The 22,081-nt window shown below is 37.7% G+C and overlaps 1 protein-coding gene across 1 annotated transcript in view; it reads left to right on the forward strand.

Moving 5' to 3' along the window:
* ADGRB3 (adhesion G protein-coupled receptor B3) overlaps window positions 1-22,081 on the forward strand; it is an 802,351-nt gene that overhangs the window by 756,673 nt on the left and 23,597 nt on the right. Inside the window, exons 25-29 of the mRNA XM_079939099.1 lie at window positions 1,559-1,657; window positions 1,985-2,156; window positions 13,033-13,128; window positions 14,796-14,835; window positions 18,587-19,230. Of these exons, the coding sequence (XP_079795225.1) occupies window positions 1,559-1,657; window positions 1,985-2,156; window positions 13,033-13,128; window positions 14,796-14,835; window positions 18,587-19,230 (1,051 nt within the window). The remainder of the gene's footprint in view (window positions 1-1,558; window positions 1,658-1,984; window positions 2,157-13,032; window positions 13,129-14,795; window positions 14,836-18,586; window positions 19,231-22,081) is intronic.

Genomic DNA, 22,081 nt, shown 5'->3' on the forward strand with positions numbered 1-22,081 from the left:
TTATATAAAATTATAGTTGGAAAGAATGAAAACAAGATACAATGACATGTGTCTTTTTAGAACATCTCAAGTAAAATATTTTATTTTCTCTTTTTTTTTCTGCAACAGAACTTTCTCATCTACTATTTTAAAGTAGATATTGTGGATACCACTTGTCTAGGCATTCTCCTGGGAGCAGTTTCACACACACACCGGCCATTGGGGCATTCATGAACCAAACTGGGTAGACTCTTATTACTTCTTATTTGGAAAAGTCTGGACACCTGTGTCTAGTACATATGCCCTGGGTTGAAACAGTAAAGTGAACGGTTTAGAATCATATTCTCCACCCCCATATCTAACTCTGAGAGCTTTGATTTTTCTCACGGGATCTACAGGTCACTTTACTTAATAGCTTTCAGATTTATCATCTCATCCAAGTGCAATTCAACAGTGAAGGCACGTCTTTGAAAGAAACCAGACTTTCTGAATTAGGAGCCCCTTATGACTTTCTCTTTTCTGCCATTTTTATTTTACACATAGTAATACAGGCCCACCACAATATTATTTTTTTGAAAAACCTACTGGGCAAACCTATATTTTAGACATAAACATCACATGGGAATGGACAAGAGACCACAGAAAATTATTTTAAAGTGTTTTGAAATTTGATTCAAGTAATTCTTTTTGGTTTTTCCTAAAACTATAGGGTTCTAAAAACGAGTCATTTTCAAAGGACTTTTTTCTAAAGAAAAATGTGTCAAGTTTTTCTACGTAGTGTGACTTTGCTTCTATGAGATAATAGATTGAATCTGAATTTACCTGTAATATCCTCTAGACTTGAATAGACCATTTAAAAGCCATTGGAGTCTATGACAAAATGTGCAGAAAGAATATTTTGAACTTGGTGACTATGTTAAATGTGTTTTATTAAAGCAGAAAACTATCACTCTTTTTATTATCAACTAATATTTCATCAAATTTCATCAGCCCCTATATTCAGATCATCCTAAAATATAGACAGTACATTGATGCTATAAGAAATTTCCAAATATGAATATGTTGAGATAAAAGCTACATCTTCCACAAATGACTAAAAGCCTAAAATATATATCTCCCTATATTGGACTTCTGAGATACATGTGTACATTTCAGAAGGTTTTAACTGATATTACGTGTCTTTCGTAAGTGACATTGAAAATATTTGAAGCTAGGAATCCTTACCTGTTTGATTATCAAGGGTCTGAATAAAGGGTTTTCACTGTATGTCTACACAAACACATGCTTTTGTTTAACTCAGTGTATTGGGCAACTTTGATCTGTAGACACAAGGGCCATTTATGGTGTAAATTATGGAAATATGCTTCTCATGTAACAAAGGCCCATATTATTAAGCGGTGAATGTTACAAAAATAATGTGTAGTGTAAATGCATCTTTAACACGACAGAGAGCATTCTTCTTTGATAAATATACTTTTCTGCATGAAATCGTATTTAAAAGCTAACTTGCAGTGGCAACTTTTTTTTTGGTGACAATTCAATATTTTGTTCTTTTTGTGGGTGTTCTGTTTGTTTGCAGTCAGATGAGTGAGCCTCATAGCGGTTTGACGCTCAAATGTGCCAAGTGTGGAGTAGTTTCAACAACAGCTTTGTCAGCCACCACCGCCAGTAACGCCATGTTAGTCCCAATCATTTACATCTTCTTGTGACAAATCTTTTACCGTGCATGTGAGAAAATGCTACGATGGAAAAAAAAAAAATCATGTTTGCTAATATTAGAGCTAAGAGCATACTTAAATATTTATAGTTTGCAACGGCTTTTGTAACGATTGTGGGATTGTTTATCAAAAAATAAATAAAACTATCAAATGTTATCTGCTTTGTGGTTTCCAAGTTAATGTCTTGGTGCCACCTACAAGAATGCTTTGTTGAACTGGGGTTTGGTTATCGCCTGGGGCATACGTATGTGCAGCTACGTAATGTCGCTTCCTCTGTGTTCCAACAGGGCGTCTCTTTGGAGCTCCTGTGTGGTGTTGCCCCTTCTGGCTCTGACGTGGATGTCTGCAGTTCTGGCCATGACAGACAAACGCTCCATCTTGTTTCAAATACTTTTTGCTGTGTTTGATTCATTGCAAGGCTTTGTGATTGTCATGGTCCACTGCATTCTCCGGAGAGAGGTGAGAAAGATCATTCTGCAAGAGAGAAGAATGATACCTAGAAGAGTATTTTCCATGTTAACAAATAGGATCTTTTCTTTTAATAACTTGATCTTCAGGTTAAAACTGGTCTCCTCTAAAGACAATCGTTTGGGAGTCAACGCTAAAGAGAAATGAAAAGGCAAAGGCAAAGTTCAAGGGGGCTCCTTGGACTCTGAAAGTGACAGATTAGAACAGATGGGGTGATGCAAGGAAAAACGCAACCAGAGGTGCCAAGAGCCAGGGACAGTGGGTTCAAGAGAGGCTATGATGCAATCATAGGTGTAGATAAGAGCATGGGCGGCGTACCTAAAATGTAATTGCAATGGTATTTCTTAAACCTGTTCCTTAACTCATGCTTCTACACACAGCATAACCTCATTCCTCATACCTGACAGACTTTGTTTTAGAAAGAAAATGTTGAAGATGAACGAGGGGTTCTTTTGTCTCTGTACTAAGGTGCAGTTAAGGTTACTCAAAGGGGATGATTTTGATATGGATGTCAATGCTCAGAAAATACAAAATATGGACACAGTGGAGCATGATTGGGCAGTAATTGTCCCCAAGGACTGTAGGTCTGTAATCACAGTGCTTCTCCAGGTCCTGGTGAGGTTTGTTGGCAGCAGTGAAGGAAAGAAGTCATCCTTCATGAGACACTAACCTGCACCAAATCCATCAAGATCAATGATGGAGTTCAGACTTGAGTTGTTTAGGGATAAAATATTGTTTTCCAACTGGTGCAACAATTATTCCGAGTGCTTGCAAGCACCAATATGGTGTTTACAAGGTTTAGGAATCATTTGAGCATTTACTCTGGGGCCGGTGGTGACTAAAACACACAGTGACACAGTGCCATGCTAGTAATTTTGAGAAGATGGTCTCCACTGTCATTTCACATTATCTAGCTTGTTTGAGAACTTTATTGTGATGTGCACATTGCAAAAAGACACATGCGCATCTGAGTACACATCCTATAGCTTTCACAATGATGAGTGATGGTAAGCAAAGGTTTTTACCTCATTTACCAGATGAGGAGAACAGTATTTCTGAGCTACTTTAGTATAATACAGATGTCAGCAATAAACCCTCATGTGTATTCCCAGAACATCGTATGATGAGAAACAATGAAAACAGAAGAATGATTTCACATTGCAAGGGGAAGGGGGGATTTCATCACTTAAAAAATCTGATCTAGGTCTTTGTTACCAAGACATCACAAATTTCTACCTAGAATATCAGCACTAAAAATCTTCCAAGTTGATTTTTTTATAGACCAAAGTTGCTTAAAAGTTAAAAAAGAAATTGAGCTATGTTCTTCTCCGACCGTAACTATCCTGAGAGTCTTCTGTGTTAATGTTATGTCTAATATGTTAATGTTATCTCTAATATGTTTATGTAACAAAATTGTTCAAAGTGTGTAGACACATGGTACATTTTTGATGGACGATTAAGGATGAATAGTGTGGGCTGTAAGCAAGATCCATGATTTATCTGCATGAGATTTTCAGAAGATATTAATACTTTAGGTGTTAAAGAGGAAAAAAATATCCCAACTCTAAATAAGCTTCTCTTTTTCTTCAGAAATAAGCTCTCTAAAAAGCCTTGGGCTATGATCAAAATATTCAGGTTTTAAAGTGACAGATATTTTGTTGGCTGATTCACAAAGTTGTGCTGCTTACATGAAGAAAAATATTTGGCACAAAAATTCAACCCCATCAGAACTTTCCCATACTTGCTAATTGGACTAATAATTATCAAAAACATGATTTAAGGGTAATTAAATCATATAGTAAATGCTTCTGTTAAATAGGTGTCTGTAAATCTATATTTTCTGTATTTATTGGGAATAAGACTATGGATATTGGCCCTGTTATTATTGCATTTTCAATGATTAGTTCAAATTGAATAATTTTATAGTTGATAAATTAATAGCAGAGTGTCATGTCTCTCATTCCAACACTGAAATGGAAACTTGCATATCTAGTATTTTTTCATTGACCCTTAAAAATACCCTGTAACAGTGTTATAAATACACAGACCAGATTTCAGTTATAGGCAAGTCTCTCAGAATTCCTCAGTGGCAATTGTTACCGAAAAACCAAAAGAACCCTGTTTAAATTTTGCAAATCCCAAAGACCACATCATAAGGATGTCTCACTGAATTCATAGAAATTCTTTCTGACCTTCTAAATGTGTGTTGCCCGACGCTAGCAATGGGTCTATCTCATAGTACCTGTGATCACACTACCCTAGCATTAACCACAGTCCAGGAGAATAAGGCATCTTTCCATATCCTTGCTATATCCTGTGAACAAACATCTCATAAAAATAGACCAAAGCAAATAGTCTCAATAGCTACCTGTAACATATTGTATAATGACTCAAATCTAGTAATCTACTTGATAATCCCATTGGAGATGCTAGGAATACAGTTTTATCCCTACTGCTTTCTTCACTTTAAAATATTTTCGTCACAATAATTCAAGATAATTTGTATGGACTTTTTCTTTCTTTCTTTCTTTTTATTTGTTTAATATTTATGGTGTTCTTGCTGTATGCCAGCATCTAAGCTAAATGTTTATTTTTTAAATATTTATATATTTGCCTGTGACATGCAGCTTGTGGGATCTTATTTCCCCAACCAGGGATTGAACCCGGGTCCTCGGCAGTGAACGCGCAGAGTCCTAACCACTAGACTGCCAAGGAATTCCCTGGTCTTTTTCTTTCTTAAAAGTGTATAAGCAATGTAAGGAATATTTCCTTCAATTTAGAAAGGGACTGGGTACAGATAAACATATTTCTGTTTCTGTGTATTTTTGATACATACTAACATAAAGTGGTTGTTTGTAGTCTTTAATGATTCATCCAATATGAATTCAAAAGGCTTTGGAAGCAACCTATGTGTCCATCGACAGAGAAATGGATAAAGAAGCTGTGGCACATATATGCAATGGAATATTAGCCACAAAAGGAAACGAAATTGAGTTATTTATAGTGAGGTGGATGGACTCAAGAGTCTATCGTACAGAGTGAAGGAAGTCAGAAAGAGAAAAACAAATACCATATGCTAACACATATACATGGAATCTAATAAAAAAAAATGGTTCTGAGGAACCTAGGAACAGGACAGGAATAAAGATGCAGATGTAGAGAATGGACCTGAGGACACGGGGAGTGGGCAGGGTAAGCTGGGACGAAGTGAGAGAGTGGCATGGACGTATATATACTACCCAATGTAAAAGAGATACCTAGTGGGAAGCAGCCACATAGCACAGGGAGATCAGCTCAGTGCTTTGTGACCATGTAGAGGGGTGGGATAGGGCGGGTGGGAGGGAGATGCAAGAGGTTGGGGATATGGGGATATATGTATACATGTAGCTGATTCACTTTGTTATACAGAAGAAACTAACACACCACTGTAAAGCAATTATACTCCAATAAAGATGTTAAAAAAAAAAAGTCAAAGATAAAACAACAAAAAAAGGCTTTACCCATATTGACTTTTACAGTCTTCTATGAAGCAGGTGGGTCTGCACAGAGGGGAAGAGAGCCTTGCAGTTTAAGGAGAAAAGAAATGAAATACTGTAACTGTGGCATTTTGAATGTGATGTGTGGGGGGCTTCATCCATTTTAAAAGTGGCTTTGCTTTCAGTGGCTCGAATTAGAAAACCTAAATTATTTCAAGTCAGGAGGGGAAGGAGAAAGGATCATCCTACTACCATCTCAACTCAATTATATTCCACTTTTTTAAAAAAGCAAATTGGTTCTTTGACTAGCAGTTTGTTGTGACCTCCAGAGCTGATATCTTAATATTTCAGTTTCATAAAATGCTTATTCTTGAAGTACAGGGTCTTCTTCTGAAGTCCCTTTCTCTTTTGAATTGCTTCAGCAGATGTCACTGACAGAAGTGCAAACACCAAGAGGGAATAAGAATATTTTTAAAAATTAAACCATCTGATTTATCACAACACATTACTTTCAGCAACAAACCTAGATCTTGGAAACTAATATGTGTCATACGTAATGAGACAGGATCTAACAGAACAAATATAGGTGCTTCCTTCATTTAGCCATCATTTCTTGAGAAGAATTCATTTGCAGCATGCACATAGCGACATAGCTACTATTTACTATTCTCCACATTGCTATGGAAATTCTAACTGCACAAGAGTTATGAAAGCTTTGAAATAGTTCCTGTTGCTAGGAAACCACTTTCCTGGTGCCTTCACATTCTTCTCATCTCTCCTGTCTCTGGCTCTGCCTGGCTCTAAGACAGTCGGGCAGCTTGATGTCAGAGGGGTAAAATAACAAGATTGTAGTACAAAATAAGCTACAATAAAACCCCTTCACTGGAAGGAAGGGAAAAAGGAAAGTACTTAAATGGATAATTTTGTTGTATCGGTATGTGAGGATCCTAGGGCTGCTCTGTACATCAGTAACAGGGCCAAGCTCATCTTTCTCTTTCCCCAGCGCTAGCAGGAGAGCCAAGATCCGCCAGAGGAGGTCCCAGAAGTTTCATCCAAACCTGGGAAGTGATTTTGTAACAAATGCTTAAAATAAACATGAACAGTTCTTTTCTTTCTTTCTGTTTCTCCCACTCCCTTCCACCTTTTTTTTTCTGTCAATGTCCCATTTCATCTTATTGTTTTCATAAAAATACAGATAAACAAACTTATTTACAAACACATGACAGTGATCATATGAAGCAGACAAGCCTCCTTAGCTATCTCATGTAAAACCAATATTCTCCCCAAATCATTTTAAAACGTAAATGAGGCCAGTAGTGGTGAAATAACTAGAGAGCAATTTGAAAAGAGGTCGTATTGCATATAAAAAAGTTCAGATGGAGAGTTGCATGAATCTCCCAGCTTGATCTACAGGGAATTTAGGTAGGACTCATGACCACGGAAGAAGGTACATTGTACAGCCCCCTGAAGAGCAGGGGCTTCAGTGGGTTTTGAAGATGGGGGAGTGGGTGATAGGAAACTTCAGAACTTAACGGGGTCCTGATTAAGAAAGCGAAAGTTTCAAGTGGAGGAAAATGGAGAGAGGGTCCCGGGCATACGACTTGCAAGAAATGAAGCCTGTGGTGAGTGGTAGAGAGTTGACTCTCCTCTGAGACCACCTGGGGCACATGGGGGCATAAAACAAGTGGAGAGATTTTTTTTTTAGTGGCTCTGACTGCAGCACCAAGAGAAAGACAGAACTGACTACATTTAAGGGCACAGCACTAAGTGATGTTTTAGAACTTTCTCCTTGGGGTGTGCAGCAGCCTTGGTGAGAGGCCACAGTGTGTCATGAAGAACAGATTTTAGAAGGTGGGTGAGTTGCCCAGGGTGGGGAGTGTTAGGGTCCTCGTCCTTGCTCAGAGGGCTGTTGGGTTAAAGGGAGAGCGAGGTGGGTTGCTAAGAGCTTTATCTTGGTCGTGCTGAATTGAAGCTTTCAAAAGAAATACATTTAAAGATTTTGTTTGTTTTGTTTTTAATAAGATAGAATGTGTGTCTGGAAGTGGGAGGATGGCTAAAGCTACCGCAATAAAGCTGGATTTTAATCGGAACAGAGGGTAGGAAGCACAGAGAGTGCCTTTAAATAGGAGCGTAGACAGGACCCAAGGAAGGACCATATAAAACCCTCTATACTTTTCCCCAGAAATCACCAGCCTCCCTTCACTCAATAGTCATCTCACCTCTTAGGCAGGAAAATATAAGTCTTATATCTCACTCCAGATTAGGTTTTCCTGATTGGAGCATAGTTGCAATTATGTCATGGATATTTCTACCCATCTTAATCTGCATGCGTGGTTCTCCAACTCCATACAGGAGGTTAACAAAAGCATGAAGTCAGATTAGTACAATGGCATCAGTGAACAAATTAAGACACAGAGAGCTCATGGCAGAGATTGGCAAACTCTGGCATGTCCGCCAGGTAGCATCCAGCCATGGCTTACTGTTACCCAAAATTCTTCAAGTGCCTGCCTGCATGAAAGGGCAAATCTCACCTCTCTCTCTCTTCAGACCCCAGGATCCCAGCTTGCAACAGTGTTAAGCTGGTGACAGGAAGTTGAGTACGTTTGGAGTAAAGTTTTAAAATTAATAAAAGAAATAAGAGGTCATGAGTTAGGTTTTTATTTTCTGCCTTGACGTGGATGGCGCGAGGCTATGATGAAGTATCTTCGGTGAAGGCATGGGTGGAGGTGGCTGGTGTATGACTTCCCTTTCCTTCTTTTCTCTCCTGCATGCCGAAGAAATACTGTTACATTTTTTCAGATCCTGTATGTGAAATGCTGTCTGGGGCAGCTTATGTGACCCCCAAATCTGATACAAAAAATAGTAAAAGCTGTGAGAATTTTGAGACTAAGTGAAAGATCCTTTAGGTGTTAGAGAATTCCGATAGAACATCATTAGGACTGAAAGTTGGGACCGAAGTCCATATTTTCCCTTCCACATATAGCAAATGACAAACCATTTTTGTTCATTTCCCTTGCTCTCAGAGAGGTCAAATAATATTTTAATAGTGTGTAGTCATTCATGGTGCTTCTGTGAATTGGTATTAGACCCATGAAATTGACAACACTCTTGTTCATTTAATGGTGAAATTATATGAAATTTCATGTAATTAAAAAGCCATTTGTACAGCTGTGAATCAATAGAAACAATAGTCGATATTCGATTTAGAAAATAACCAGAACATTTAAGAAACTTCTCTCCTCCCAAGCTAACAATCAAAAAAATCACAAGAATGTAACTTTAAAAAAAAAAAAAAAGAATGTAACTTTATTTCTTTTCTTTGCTTAAAATGATCTTCTGGAATTGGGAATTCAGGAAGAAAAACTGGAGGTAAAGCTGTCTTCTTAAAAGGTGAAGCTTTGGGGTCTGTAGCTAAATACAGAGCCTGTTTCAAACAGTGCAGCTCTCTCCTGAAGCTTCCTCTGAATTGCAGCACTGCCAAGCAATGCTCCCTGCTCTTCCCCAGCAATCTCTAAATCTGGCACCGACTCTCACAGTGACATTGCCAGCTGTCGTCGGAGCGGGGACCAGCAGAGAAGCTCTCGCTGGCGGCTGCTGAGATGAACCGAATCACTGTCCCTAGGGGAGGGACAGGAGAGAGACACGCCCTGTGGACCTCTTTGAACTCTGGTCTCATCCAGGAATCTGTCCACAGGAAAAGGGTTGATAGCTTTTTCAAGAGATTTTAGAGCAGCCCCAGCAGGATCTGGTCGGGATAACTTTGGTGGTGCCTGGCAGGATCCTTTCAGAAGACAACCTGTTAGCTTATTGTGTTCACCTCACCTTATTTTTGGAGATGTTTCTTGCCACTCTTTTTTATTTCACAACATGATACCAGGTTTCCTTAAAGTCTCCTAAATATTACAGGGCTATTCACATATCAGTTCTTTGCTACACCCCCGATACTTTTTAACCCTCTGTCTGACGTCAAGGTGGAAGATCTATGGCAGAGTATTATAAAAAGAGGACATTTTGAAATCTAGATTTTAACTGTGCCAAAATTGGTATTAAATGTTTAATTATTCTAGACGGGTTTGTTTAAAAATTGTATTTACTGGTCCTACATAAGTTTAAAACATGATTGATATTGGAAGAATTCAGGTATAATGATTTTAATATCTAAAAAGAAATTTTAAATTAAATTGGAACCTCAAATAAGTGACTCGTTCTCCACAGTCAGTCAGCTTAAGGAGCTTAAATAGTAAATATCTGCATCTTCTAACAGTTATTTTTCTTCAGTCTTAATCACAAGGCAAGAAAGACACCAAGACCATTATTGGCCAGCGTTGTAAACGCTCCTTTGGGCACAGAAAGTTTTAATTTCAGCATGCAATAGCGAGGTCGAGAGTCTGTCTTTTGTTTGTTTTTATGCTTTCTCCTTGTTCGGAATTAAGGTCCTTGTAGACTTGCTTTTTTAAAACCTCTAGCTGTTCTCCATAAGTACAATACACATTAGTTCACCAAAGATAAAAGTCTCTTTGTTTACCTGATAGAACATTCATTTAGTTATCAAAATGTTTTCAAATAGCTGCAGATGCATTTTACAGGTACTGTCCTGCTTGAAACACCCTTTTCTGTGATAATAGTACACAGTACAGAATCTAGTCTAATCACGCTTCCCTGTCAGTGCTGGATAAATATTTAAGGCTAGTTCAGCTAGATTGCCTGAATGTATTTTTAAGATTTTTTTTTTAATCAAACAGAAGAATGTCTCCTGCAAATCTTTCTGAATTAGAAGGAACAGAGGCACTAAAAGTGTCAGAGAATCCAATACTTAAATCATGGCATTTATATGATCAGTAAAATGACCTTGAATTTACTGTAGACTTTTTATGTTTTTCTGTTTTATATTTCTTGTGACTAGCATTGACTGATTCATGGAGCTGACATCATTCTCCAGTATGGAAATGCCCTTAATCCATTGTCATATTTGAGAGTTTGGTAGTTTAAGGTATCCATTTTGTATGTGTGTGTTATGAAAAAGAGATTTCCTTTATATCTCCTTCAAGCAATCAGATAGTGGATTTTGAAGAGAAACTGACAGGAGTTGCTTTTCCGTATTTCATTGTCAGACAAAAATATCCTTGACAACTGCACTCTGAAGGCCTGAAAATAGAGTGGCTGGTGAACAAGAGTTAATGTTTCGTTTTACCAAGGACCACCTTTCATATTTTACGGGTGTTGGTGCTCAGAAGCAGATTTGAAACAAATTCATGTGACAAGCTCCTGGAAGGCAACATTTCTAACACATTATTTATCTTCTTTTATAAAGTGTGTGCTTCTTTAACAGTTGCCTCGGGGCACAAACAGAAAATTGGCAAGTACCTATTTTTCTGACATTAGTTCTTAGAATTTTTCTTCTGAAACAGATATACTTTCTTAGAGTTTTCCCCCAAATGCAAATTTCTGTGTAACAGAAGCAGAGATCATCTGGCAAACAGGAGACGCATTACCCTAGTGTATAACGATCTTCTGATTATTAATTGTATCGCTTTATGTCTCACAGCTATGACTTCTTAATCTAAGAAGCATTCGCTTCTAAAGAGTCTAGTTTGTCCATGCCATGTCTCCTCCAAGGGAGAAGCTGGATGAATTACTTCCAAATATGCATCCAGTTCTTCAGGAGAAGATGATCAGACTAAATTTCACTGAGCCTGAACTTTTCCTGATGTGTCTGAAAGAGAAATAAGAAATTACCTCACCCAGTTGTATCAGACAACTCCTTGTTCTTTTTTTCCAGAAAGTTTCAGATTTAGAAATATTAGAATATACACACTACTATAGATAAAATAGATGAAAAACAAGGACCTACTGTATAGCACAGGGAACTCAATATCTTGTAATAACCTATAACAGAAAAGAATATGAAAAAGGATATATATATATATATATATATATATATATATAATATGTATAACTGAATCACCCTGCTGTACACCTGAGACTAACACAGCATTGTAAGTTAACTATACTTCGATTAAAAAATGGTTAAAAAAAGAAATATTAGAATCAGAAAATGGAAGGGTCAGAGAATATGGAGCCCACCCCCCGCTTAATTCACAGCCATAGTGGTTGCATCACCAGGATCAGAATCTGAGGGGAGAAATCCACCACGTGGGCAGAGGTCTCATGATGGAACTGCAGCCAGGGCTCAGTGGTGGTAACTAAACTTCATGTCACTTTCCACATCTTGCCGTTTGGGAAACAGGCTGCTAACGAATTTTTGAAATGGGTGAGAGGAGCTGAAAACAGCTTAATAGGCTCAGGGTTTTTTATGGCCAATACATAAACTACGCACATCTCACAACAAGTGACAGGATATTTTATATACATGCTTTGCAAAACTGGACATCATTATGTTTCCCTTGGTGGCCCCTACAATGGTGCTTCAGGAAAATAGAAGGAATGCCGCATCATCTGTGCTTTGTTTGGTAACCCGATAAGACAGATTATAATAAACAAGGAGGGGAGTAACAATAATGTGAAGTCAGAAAAGCCAAATACTAGTAAAATGACGTTGCCATTGACTTGACTTATGGTGATGCCCACCGGCAAGCTTGTTAGGGGCCTAATGAGCTGCAGGAGGTGGACGGACCAGCAGACATAGAGGTACCATGACGTCAGAGTATCTGTCGGCTGATTTGTGTGTTTGTTATTCATCTATTCAGGTTTATCCAGGTGCTGTTTAACAAAGGATTTAACGTTCTTCGAATTTCCTTGTGATGTGTTTGTTCTTTGCTCAGAATCCAGTTGTGAATGTATATTAAGGGAGTTCGGCTTTGCTAAGTGGCCTTTTTTTTCTCCACGAGAATCAACCAGAAACAGAGTAGTTTTTGTTACCTTTTTGTTTCATTGTGTGTGTGGGTTTTTTGTTTTGTTTTGTTTTGTTTGCACATAAGGGCACATAGTACTTGAAGCAAGACAAGAAATGGTCTCCCCAATATGCATTACATAAGACATAAAAGGAAAATCCCAGATCAATTTTGGTGGACAGATCATTGAGTCATCTCATTTTTCCCAATGTTTAAAGCTGTTGTGAAGATTATGCCGAATAGTAAGACAGGCATATTGTTTGTAGCAGTGGAAATAATCCTGCCGTCGGGCAAGAATGATTAGTATTGAGCCAGACACAGGCATCGGGACAGCTGAGGAGTTCCCAGCACCTCCCTCTACAGATGTTGGTAAATGATGAATTCCCTGGGCATGGACCAAAGTCCAGGTGCACCAAGTAAACAAAACGGGTATTGGATCATAAAAACAGTGATAATGGTTTTCTCAGTCAATTGCCAATATGGACAGTATCTGGTCATTACCAAGAGAGAAGAAAATGAATGTTTGTCCTTTTTTCACAGGTTCAAGATGCATTTAGATGCCGATTGAGAAACTGTCAGGACCCAATCAATGCTGATTCTTCCAGTTCTTTTCCTAACGGGCATGCTCAAATCATGGTGAGCTTTTAATTCCCCTCTGAGTCTTCATTCAGTCATGATTTCTCAAGGGAATAAGCAAATATTCTTAGTCGTAAAATAGTATCAAAATTCCATTTTGAATGACTTTGACTGTAGTTCGGTCACAGGCTTGGAACTCTGATACCAGATGACGGTTCTGTCTGGACTGGTTAGGAGTCCTGGATCTGTTATTGGACCCTTGATGTGTTTGAGTGTGGAGTTTCTGGGTGACACCAGGGGGTATGTTCATCCTCACACAGAGTTAGGGTTAACAGTGTGTCCATAGGATCATGTTTGTTTACAGATCAGAACAGGATGGTACCTGCACATCTGGTCTTAAAGCAAGACCTGAAGTGGTTCTCGCCTTGCTTCCCATTCAGATTCCTCAGAGGAGCCGCACTCCAGAGCAAGGAAACCAGCATCCTGGGATAGAACCCAGGATTGGTGGCTCCAGGGGGCCGCCCAAGACGAGAGCCACTGCCCTAAAGTGTGAGGGACAGACACACTCCCAGAAGAAGGCCAACCATTGTACATGAGCTCTGACTGTTGTTGGGATAAGGGGTACTTTACACATAACCACTTCCGTATATTTTCGAAATGAAGTAAGGTTTAAACTGTGTCATTAACATCATGGCTTAAATAGAGTTTTCTTAGTAATATGCTTGATTTATTATCGATGTGTTTGGATTCGGCAACACAAAAACAGTCTAAACGATATACTAGTAACTGAGACAGGAGAAGGAATAATTAATTCCTTATTAAAAACAAAGAGATAAATACTGATATCTTGAATCTAAGAATTGATTAAGATGGGCTAATTTGGGCTTCCCTGCTGGCGCAGTGGTTGAGAGTCCGCCTGCCGATGCAGGGGACACCGGTTCGTGCCCCAGTCCGGGAAGATCCCACATGCCGTGGAGCAGCTGGGCCCGTGAGCCATGGCCGCTGAGCCTGCGCGTCCGGAGCCTGTGCTCCGCAACGGGAGAGGCCACAACAGTGAGAGGCCCGCGCACCGCAAAAAAAAAAAAAAAAAAAGATGGGCTAATTTAATTTCACCATTAAAAATAAACTAATTTGTTTACAGTAAAAGTTTGGGGAAAATATGAGGATGGAACTAAACTCTAAGCAGGTTCTAGGCCAGATTAGTATTGTTTAATCTTCAATTTTAATTCCTAAGCCTGAAAGTCTTTTGTCACATTTGCATGAAAATGTATCATCAGAAGAGCCTAGTTTGACTATTAAGGATTTGACAAAGCTGTATTATAAGATATTGCATTACAAACAATATATTCAAAATGAATGCATAAAAATATAAATAACAAAGACATTTATTTAAGTATCTTCATAATATTTCACATTCCGATCTTTTTATTGTGGTTTAAGGAATTGCCTTGAAATTCTATTTTTTTACATCTGGCGTTAGATGACCATGGGTATAGTTTTGCCTTATTAAAGTCATACACCATGTTCCCACTGATTTTATCCAACATGTGGTCTCTAGAAAATACTCTTGAAAACAATTTGATTATTCCTTGATAAACTTCCTTTGCACAAAACAATATCCTGGTATCTCAGAGTCAGATATTTGTTAACTTCAGATAATTTGGTCAGTAAAAGTCACTTGAGGTCTTCATTAAATGATGATTCTATGTCATTATTTCTTGTTACAGACAGACTTTGAAAAGGATGTAGACATTGCTTGTAGATCAGGTAAGAATATTTGAATTTTGAAAATATAATCATTAGATGTTGAATCATTTTTATGATTTTGATTTTAAAGAAAATTCTGTGGTTTACCCATCACATATTCCTGTAAATGTGTAAATTGAGTCTTTCAACTGGAAACATTGTAATAGCAGATGTAGGAGAAGGGGGAGGGAATGGGAGAGAGAGAGAATATGAATGGGGAATGCGAGGAAGTGAAAATGGTTGATTGGAAGTACTGCGACTGCAGGAAAGCATTGACTTGGAGACAGAAGCCTTCCATCCACCTATCACTGGTTGTCAGGTGTAAGGCCAGTCAAGTTGATGTCCCTCTGTGCCTCAGTTTCCTCATCCATGCTGGAAGGATGAAATGCCATTGTGTGTGAGTGTGTTTGGGTGTGTGTGTGTGTATCACAGCTTTGTTGCTGTATTTTCAGAGCATGCGCACACCGTCTTAGAGAGCTGGGTCCCAGGGACAGCGTTCCCGACGTCTGTTCTCCAGCCTGTGGACACCCACCAAGAGTAGATGAATAATGTCTCTTTATATTGGGACAAAATATACCTTATTTAACCTTTTATTCATTGGTTTTCGTGGTGCCTTTGAGAATAAGAGTGAATATCCACTTCACCTAACTATCCAAATATTTGAAAGCAAATACTACTTAGCCCAATCTAGGTTTTTTTTTTTTTTTTTTTCCAGACTGAACAAACCATGTTTCTTCACTCATTCCTCAGAGCATCCTCCCAGGCAGACATGGTACCCCAGGTGTCAATCATTTGAAATTATGGTGCCCAAGTTTTAACTATGCTGCCCACACTTAGCCAGCATTTATCACAGTTGGCTCTTTCCTTGTATTAATGCTATCTACCTTTGCATCTGATTTCATAGCAGCTGGTACAGTACTAGTGTCAAGTGATTATCATTTAAAATCCCCAAGACTTTTTGTAGTAGCTGTCAGGGATTTCCCAGTCTATGATTTGTAAAAGTTCTGGGGTTTTCTTGTTTGTTTGTTTTTTTAGTCCTTGATGAAAAATCTAGCCTTTGCATTTATCTCTATTTGCTACTATCTTACTGGTTTTAGGTTACCATTCTATCCATTTGAAATTGTTTGGCCTTTGAAATTTTGATAAGAATGCCTTCTAAATCTTCATCCAAACTTTACAAATAAAGGAGTTATATTCATCTTGTTCTCTTTTGTTAAAATACCCATTTTCCCCAGATTCATTGTATTCTGAGATTTAGTATTCTTAATATTAGGCCAGTATCATTATTTTATTAGAAAAAAATTCTTTTAATTTTTCATTTTCTGTCTGTGCCTTTTTTTAGCTGAGCTTATCAGGAACTTGCCCCTGTGTTTTTCTAAAGATTTCCTTCCATGTTGAGGTATATTCAGTGTTAAAGTCTCAATTCCTGGTCTCTGAATAATCTTTCCCTAAGTTTTGTTGAAATTCACTTTCCCAAAGGGTGGAGTGTATATCTGATTATGCTAAATATTCAGGTGCTTTTTGCTTTGTCTTGGTTTTATTTGCATTTTGCGCTTCACAACTTGACTAATTTCTCTCAAAATTCCCATCACTTCAACATCACATTTGTATGTGTAGGTGGTGTCGATTTGTTTATGTTTTATATTCAAAATTTGGATATCCATGTTAAGTAAGTCAAAGAAACAGTTACATTTCTCATATAGAGTCGACACTACTTAATAAGAAGAATTATATTTCCCCAAATATTTAAGATATACAAATTTTCAGCAAAGACAGCTGTATCATTGATAAAAATGTGCTACTATAACTACAAATCATATTACATTAATACAAACTAAATGTATTTTATACAAATGCAGATTATGAGATCAATATTCAGTACCAAGGTTTACTTTACAGTTTACAAAATACTGATAAAAGTATAAAATTATATGTCCTTAATAAAATGTAATAGGTTCCCATAACTAGCCTTTATATTGTATTGCTATAAATTTTGGATTAATTTTTGCCTACAGTTAAGGATTAAAAATATTCTTCCCTGAATTTGGAGATATTTTAAGGTATTTTATTTGGAATATTACTAAATCTATTAATTTAACATACTTTATCTCTGAATATTTTCAAGTAAATTGTTCCTGGCAACCACAATTCATTACCTATCTATTAATTTAAGAGGTTTGGAAATAACTTTTTTAAACTGAATTATTCTACTTTTTAAACATTATAGTTAAATATAAAAAGTCACACCAAATTGTGGATTAATAAAAAATACGCAATGTAGATTTAACATCTTTTGTTTGTTTGTTTTGTTTTTTGGGGGTTTTTTTCTGCTCATTTTTAAAAATTTTAACTGGAGTATAGGTGAATTACATCTTGAATATCTAAGAAGAAAGAGACCTAATACAATGATTAAATACAGTATCTCTAAAGATAAAAGATATTACATGAATGATGCATGTCTTGAATTAATTTGAAAGCTTCTCTTCTTTGTAATAGGGAAAGACATTCAGAACCTTCTATTTTGCAAACTCTGCTTTAATGCATAATAATTAGGATGCTATTTGAAAACTGGATAATAATGGGTAAAATTGAATATGTCTGAGACTTTTCATGAGGAGATAATAAACCAAATAGTTATAGCTACCTATGGCTAACAAAACATTCAATGGCAATGGCTCTACTTGTTGATAGGGCAGTACTTGGAGGCCGTGTTGAACCACCTTGCACACAGTGCTGTTCTCTGTGCTTTCAGCACCACCATGACCAAGAAAACGTCTTCAGAATTTCATTCTCTCAGACCTCAAAACCGACAGCTGCCCGCAACTAAGCAGGCTTCAAGTCATTCTGCCTCCATTACACATAAAATATGATTTTCTTCCTTCTAGAGAGGCAAACAAGAGAAAAAACTGAACTATATTTTCATGAAGAATTCTGAACTCTTCCGTTGATTGGTTTTTCCTTGGTGTGTTTTATGTTTTCATTTTGTTCTCTTTCTTACTACAAGTTATCATGCATTTTTAAGTTTTCTAAGTCATTATTTTGCAGGCTTAAAATGGAATGGAGGTTTTAGAGACTCACATAGCTTTTTTCTGCTTAAAGTCAGTTGGCACTTTTAATACCCCCTCAAGGACATTGGAGCTTATGGATTGATCTTGTTAAAAAATGCCTTACTTTTCCTGCATGGAGCTGAAGATGATAAATACTTTTGAACCCTGCATCTACTTGACCATATGGACTTCACAGATAAATGCTCATTAGTTTTCGATGGGCATAATTTTTGAAGGGATTTCTGATGTAGTAGGATGAAATTCTCATTGATTACCTCTCTCAAGAAGTATTTTAATGAGTAGAACTTGTAGAATACTTTAGGGGAAAACCCTTTAAGAAAAAGTCAAACTCTTGTTAATATATCCATAATTTTATAAAGCCCTTTGCAGTAGACAGATGGAGAAAATTTCTCTGGTAATCTACCTTTCCCCTGAAAAGTTAGGCTGAGTTATTTAGGGTTAAGGCACTGAGATCTTTGAAAGTCTGTTCATCAGTTTTCCCATATGTTTTATCTGTGGGCTGCCTGAGAACTATAAGAGCATGTCAGAATCAACACAGAGTGACTGAGTAATTTGGACCATGTGCAAAAAATAGATATGTAATTTTTAATAATTTTTATTTTACTAAGGAAAATGTTTAGTAAAATGAGGGACAACAGAATACAATAGTAGTCAATAAGTGTGCATTAACGTTCTTTTATTTACTTCTATGTTCTAATTCACAGTTCTTCACAAGGATATTGGTCCTTGCCGAGCAGCAACAATAACAGGCACCCTCTCCAGGATTTCTCTAAATGATGATGAAGAAGAAAAGGGAACAAACCCTGAAGGGCTAAGCTATTCAACATTGCCTGGAAACGTCATTTCCAAAGTCATTATTCAGCAACCCACAGGTCTGCACATGCCCATGAGTATGAATGAGCTGGGCAATCAATGTTTGAAAAAAGAGAACAGTGAGTTGCGGAGAACTGTGTACTTATGTACGGATGATAATTTGAGAGGGGCGGATATGGACATCGTTCATCCTCAAGAAAGAATGATGGAGAGTGACTATATTGTGATGCCCAGAAGTTCTGTTAATACCCAGCCATCAATGAAAGAAGAAAGCAAAATGAATATTGGCATGGAAACCCTGCCCCACGAAAGGCTATTGCACTACAAAGTGAATCCTGAATTCAACATGAATCCTCCTGTCATGGACCAGTTCAATATGAACTTAGAGCAACATCTCGCACCCCAGGAACATATGCAGAATTTGCCCTTTGAGCCTCGCACAGCCGTGAAGAACTTCATGGCCTCTGAGTTGGATGAAAATGCGGGATTATCGAGAAGTGAAACTGGATCAACGATATCAATGAGTTCTTTAGAAGTAAGCAATGGAACAAGCCTTCCCTTGATATTTGAAAGTTAGATAGATGATACACTGATAGATAGACTGATTGATTAATAGATAAGAGGTAGATAGATAGATAGATAGATGGATGGATAGATAGATAGATTCATGGGGCACTGCACTGGGGGAGAAGGGTCACATTAGCTTTTGCAGTTATGTATTGTCTAAGAATTTGGGGTATGTTGTGTTTAAGATTCTGGACATATGCTTTTTCCAGTAGAGCATCAGAATCCCCTTTCTCGAGGTCATATTTTTAAAAATGAACCCTCTATAATTAAAATGATACCTATCTGTCATAATGGGAACCAAGTAGAGCACTCCTAAACAAACAGAAGATCCTCCTGATGTTTCTTGGGTACCAGAAGTCTTTTGGTGGTTAAAGTAGTTTCTGGATGGCACTACAAACTTTAAGCAAGGTCTGGGTTTTCTGTGTGAGGGCAGCTGTTAAAATAACAAAATTGGAACGTTTCAATGAGATCTACCATTACACTGATTATAGACTTTATTATTACCTTAGACTGATATCTTTCAGAGGAAATGTTTTTTTCTTAGCTCTTACAGAATTATGACCACTAAATGTTTTGGTCTTAAATTGTGAACTCTTGGGAGGGATGTAAATCAAGCAGATCAAGAGTCAGGACTCTGAGGTCAAACCACAAGGCTTTTGTGGAAAAGCAAGCTCCCCTCAGCTTCCTTTCTACCCACAAAGTGATGTAAAGAGTAGTCAACAGGTATCAATATCACTCATATTGTATTACAATTAATCAAGTAAGATCTAAGTCAAGTAAGACAAGTAATGTCTAGTTTTCTTTTGACATACCTCCTGTAACTGTTTTCTATATGAGACTTTCATATCCTCTGTCTTGAAGTTTTGTTGTAAACCCACTGAGGATATATTGCATATGTTCAATATACAATGCAATATATGCATTTTTTAATATGTATTGCCAATTGTCTTAATATAACAGATTATTTCATAAGACAATATAATCGGTTGCCTACTCTTTCCATCAGAAGTTTGTTGACAATATTCTAATGTTCAAAAGTGCCCAGAGGCAATTGCCCCTTCCTTCTTCCCACAAGACTGTGCCTTCTACGAAGCCAAGATGAAGAGACACCCTGAAAGGCTGGAGTGACTTGATGTGTGGTGTAATTTTGAGGGTTTTCCCAGCTGCATTGAGGAAATTTTACTGTAGATGGGAATCTAAGATAAATCCCTAGATTCTGTCGGTAGATCAGACCTAAACAGAATAGGGTTTCTGAGGAGAATCATTCTTTGGAACCAAAGGCATAGGGGCAGTGAGTCCAAGTTCACTCTTGAGTGGCTGGAACTCCCTGTAGACAAGAGCGTCCAATCATTCTGAATTAGCAGAGTAGCCACTGTTTCCATCTCTAACTTGCATATCCCAGAGACTAGCAGGTCTACTAAAATAATGACCACGTAAGCACAAACTACATAACATTTATGCAAAATCACAGAAGTTTTTACAAGAATTTTCAATGAGTGTGCATATAATAACATAACGCTGTAAATAATCTTAAAGACCATATGGAGTCTTCTACATAGAATGGCTCTTTAAAGTGTGCTAGAGGGGTTAGAATGGAATTGCATTAAAATATTTTGCTTGTTATAAAAATGCTTTATGTCTAAAAGGCTTAAAACCTTGCTGGGTTTGATATTGTACAGGTTGTATGTGTTTGAACAATAGACTGAATTTCTGAGTGCTGCTTTGTTCAGTGGTAATTTTTCCAAATCTCCATATCCTTATTATTAAGAATAAGCATCATATATAAGTGTGATTCAGCCAAAAGATCTGCATTTAAATGACTTAGAAATCACAAGGCTTACATCTTGAAAAGGAAGAAAATTCAGGATTCAGAATGAAATTTCAGTTCCTCATTTTCATTCTTTCAAAGAGTTTAATAGTTAGTAATTGCTTAGGGTGACCATTTTAGGAGACAGCTGAATATATAGATGTGGGAATGAATAATAAAAATTAGCATTTATATAGCATCTTTCATTAGCAGATCCTCAAATCACCTTAAAAACGTGAATTAATTAATCTTCGCGACACCTCTGGACGATGGATAAGTTGTTCTAATCCTTGAAGTAAAGCCATTTGTCCAAGGTCACAGAGTAAGTGCACAGCAAATCTAGGACCGGAATCTTTCTGTCCTGATCAATTTTACGCTGTCTCAAAGAGACAGTCATGTGCCTGAACACTAGCATGAGAGTAACGTTATAAAGTTCATTTAACCCTGGACAGACACTTGGTCTTATGGAATAAAGACGTGAAATGGATGAAGTGTAGATGTATACAGCTAGCAGATTTTGGAGACAAGACTGTGGCCATGAAGTGTGGTGGCCAGATTTTGGAGATAAGACTGTGGCCAGATAAAGTCTGGTGTGGCTTCCTTTGTGGGCAGAGTGAGCCACACTCTGCAGTGAACCAGCAGGTAAGCTGATATTCTGACAATAGAGGAAAAGCAGAAAGATGACTAGAGTATCTGCATGGATTGTGCTGTGCAACAGTAGCCAGGAGGTGTCTTGAGACCTAGAAGACAATACAGAGATGAAAGTGAGTGACTATGTGGCAGCCATGGGGCCATAGAACAATTGGAGTCTTCTCTGAGTGAGAAGGGAGGTTCCAGCCACAGGGGCATCCCTGCCTGGGAAACCGGGGCGGCAGAGGACGGCCAGATGCCTCAGGGACTTTTCAGGGATGGAATAAAAAGATGTTCCTAGTAATTCAGGAAGTTGCCTCCAGAGGAGTGGGTGTTCACAATTTGACAAAGTGGGAAGTGGTGGGAGAAGGAAAAGAAGAGG

The sequence above is a fragment of the Stenella coeruleoalba genome, assembly GCF_951394435.1.
Source record: "Stenella coeruleoalba genome assembly, chromosome: 12".
Classification (NCBI taxonomy): domain Eukaryota; kingdom Metazoa; phylum Chordata; class Mammalia; order Artiodactyla; family Delphinidae; genus Stenella; species Stenella coeruleoalba.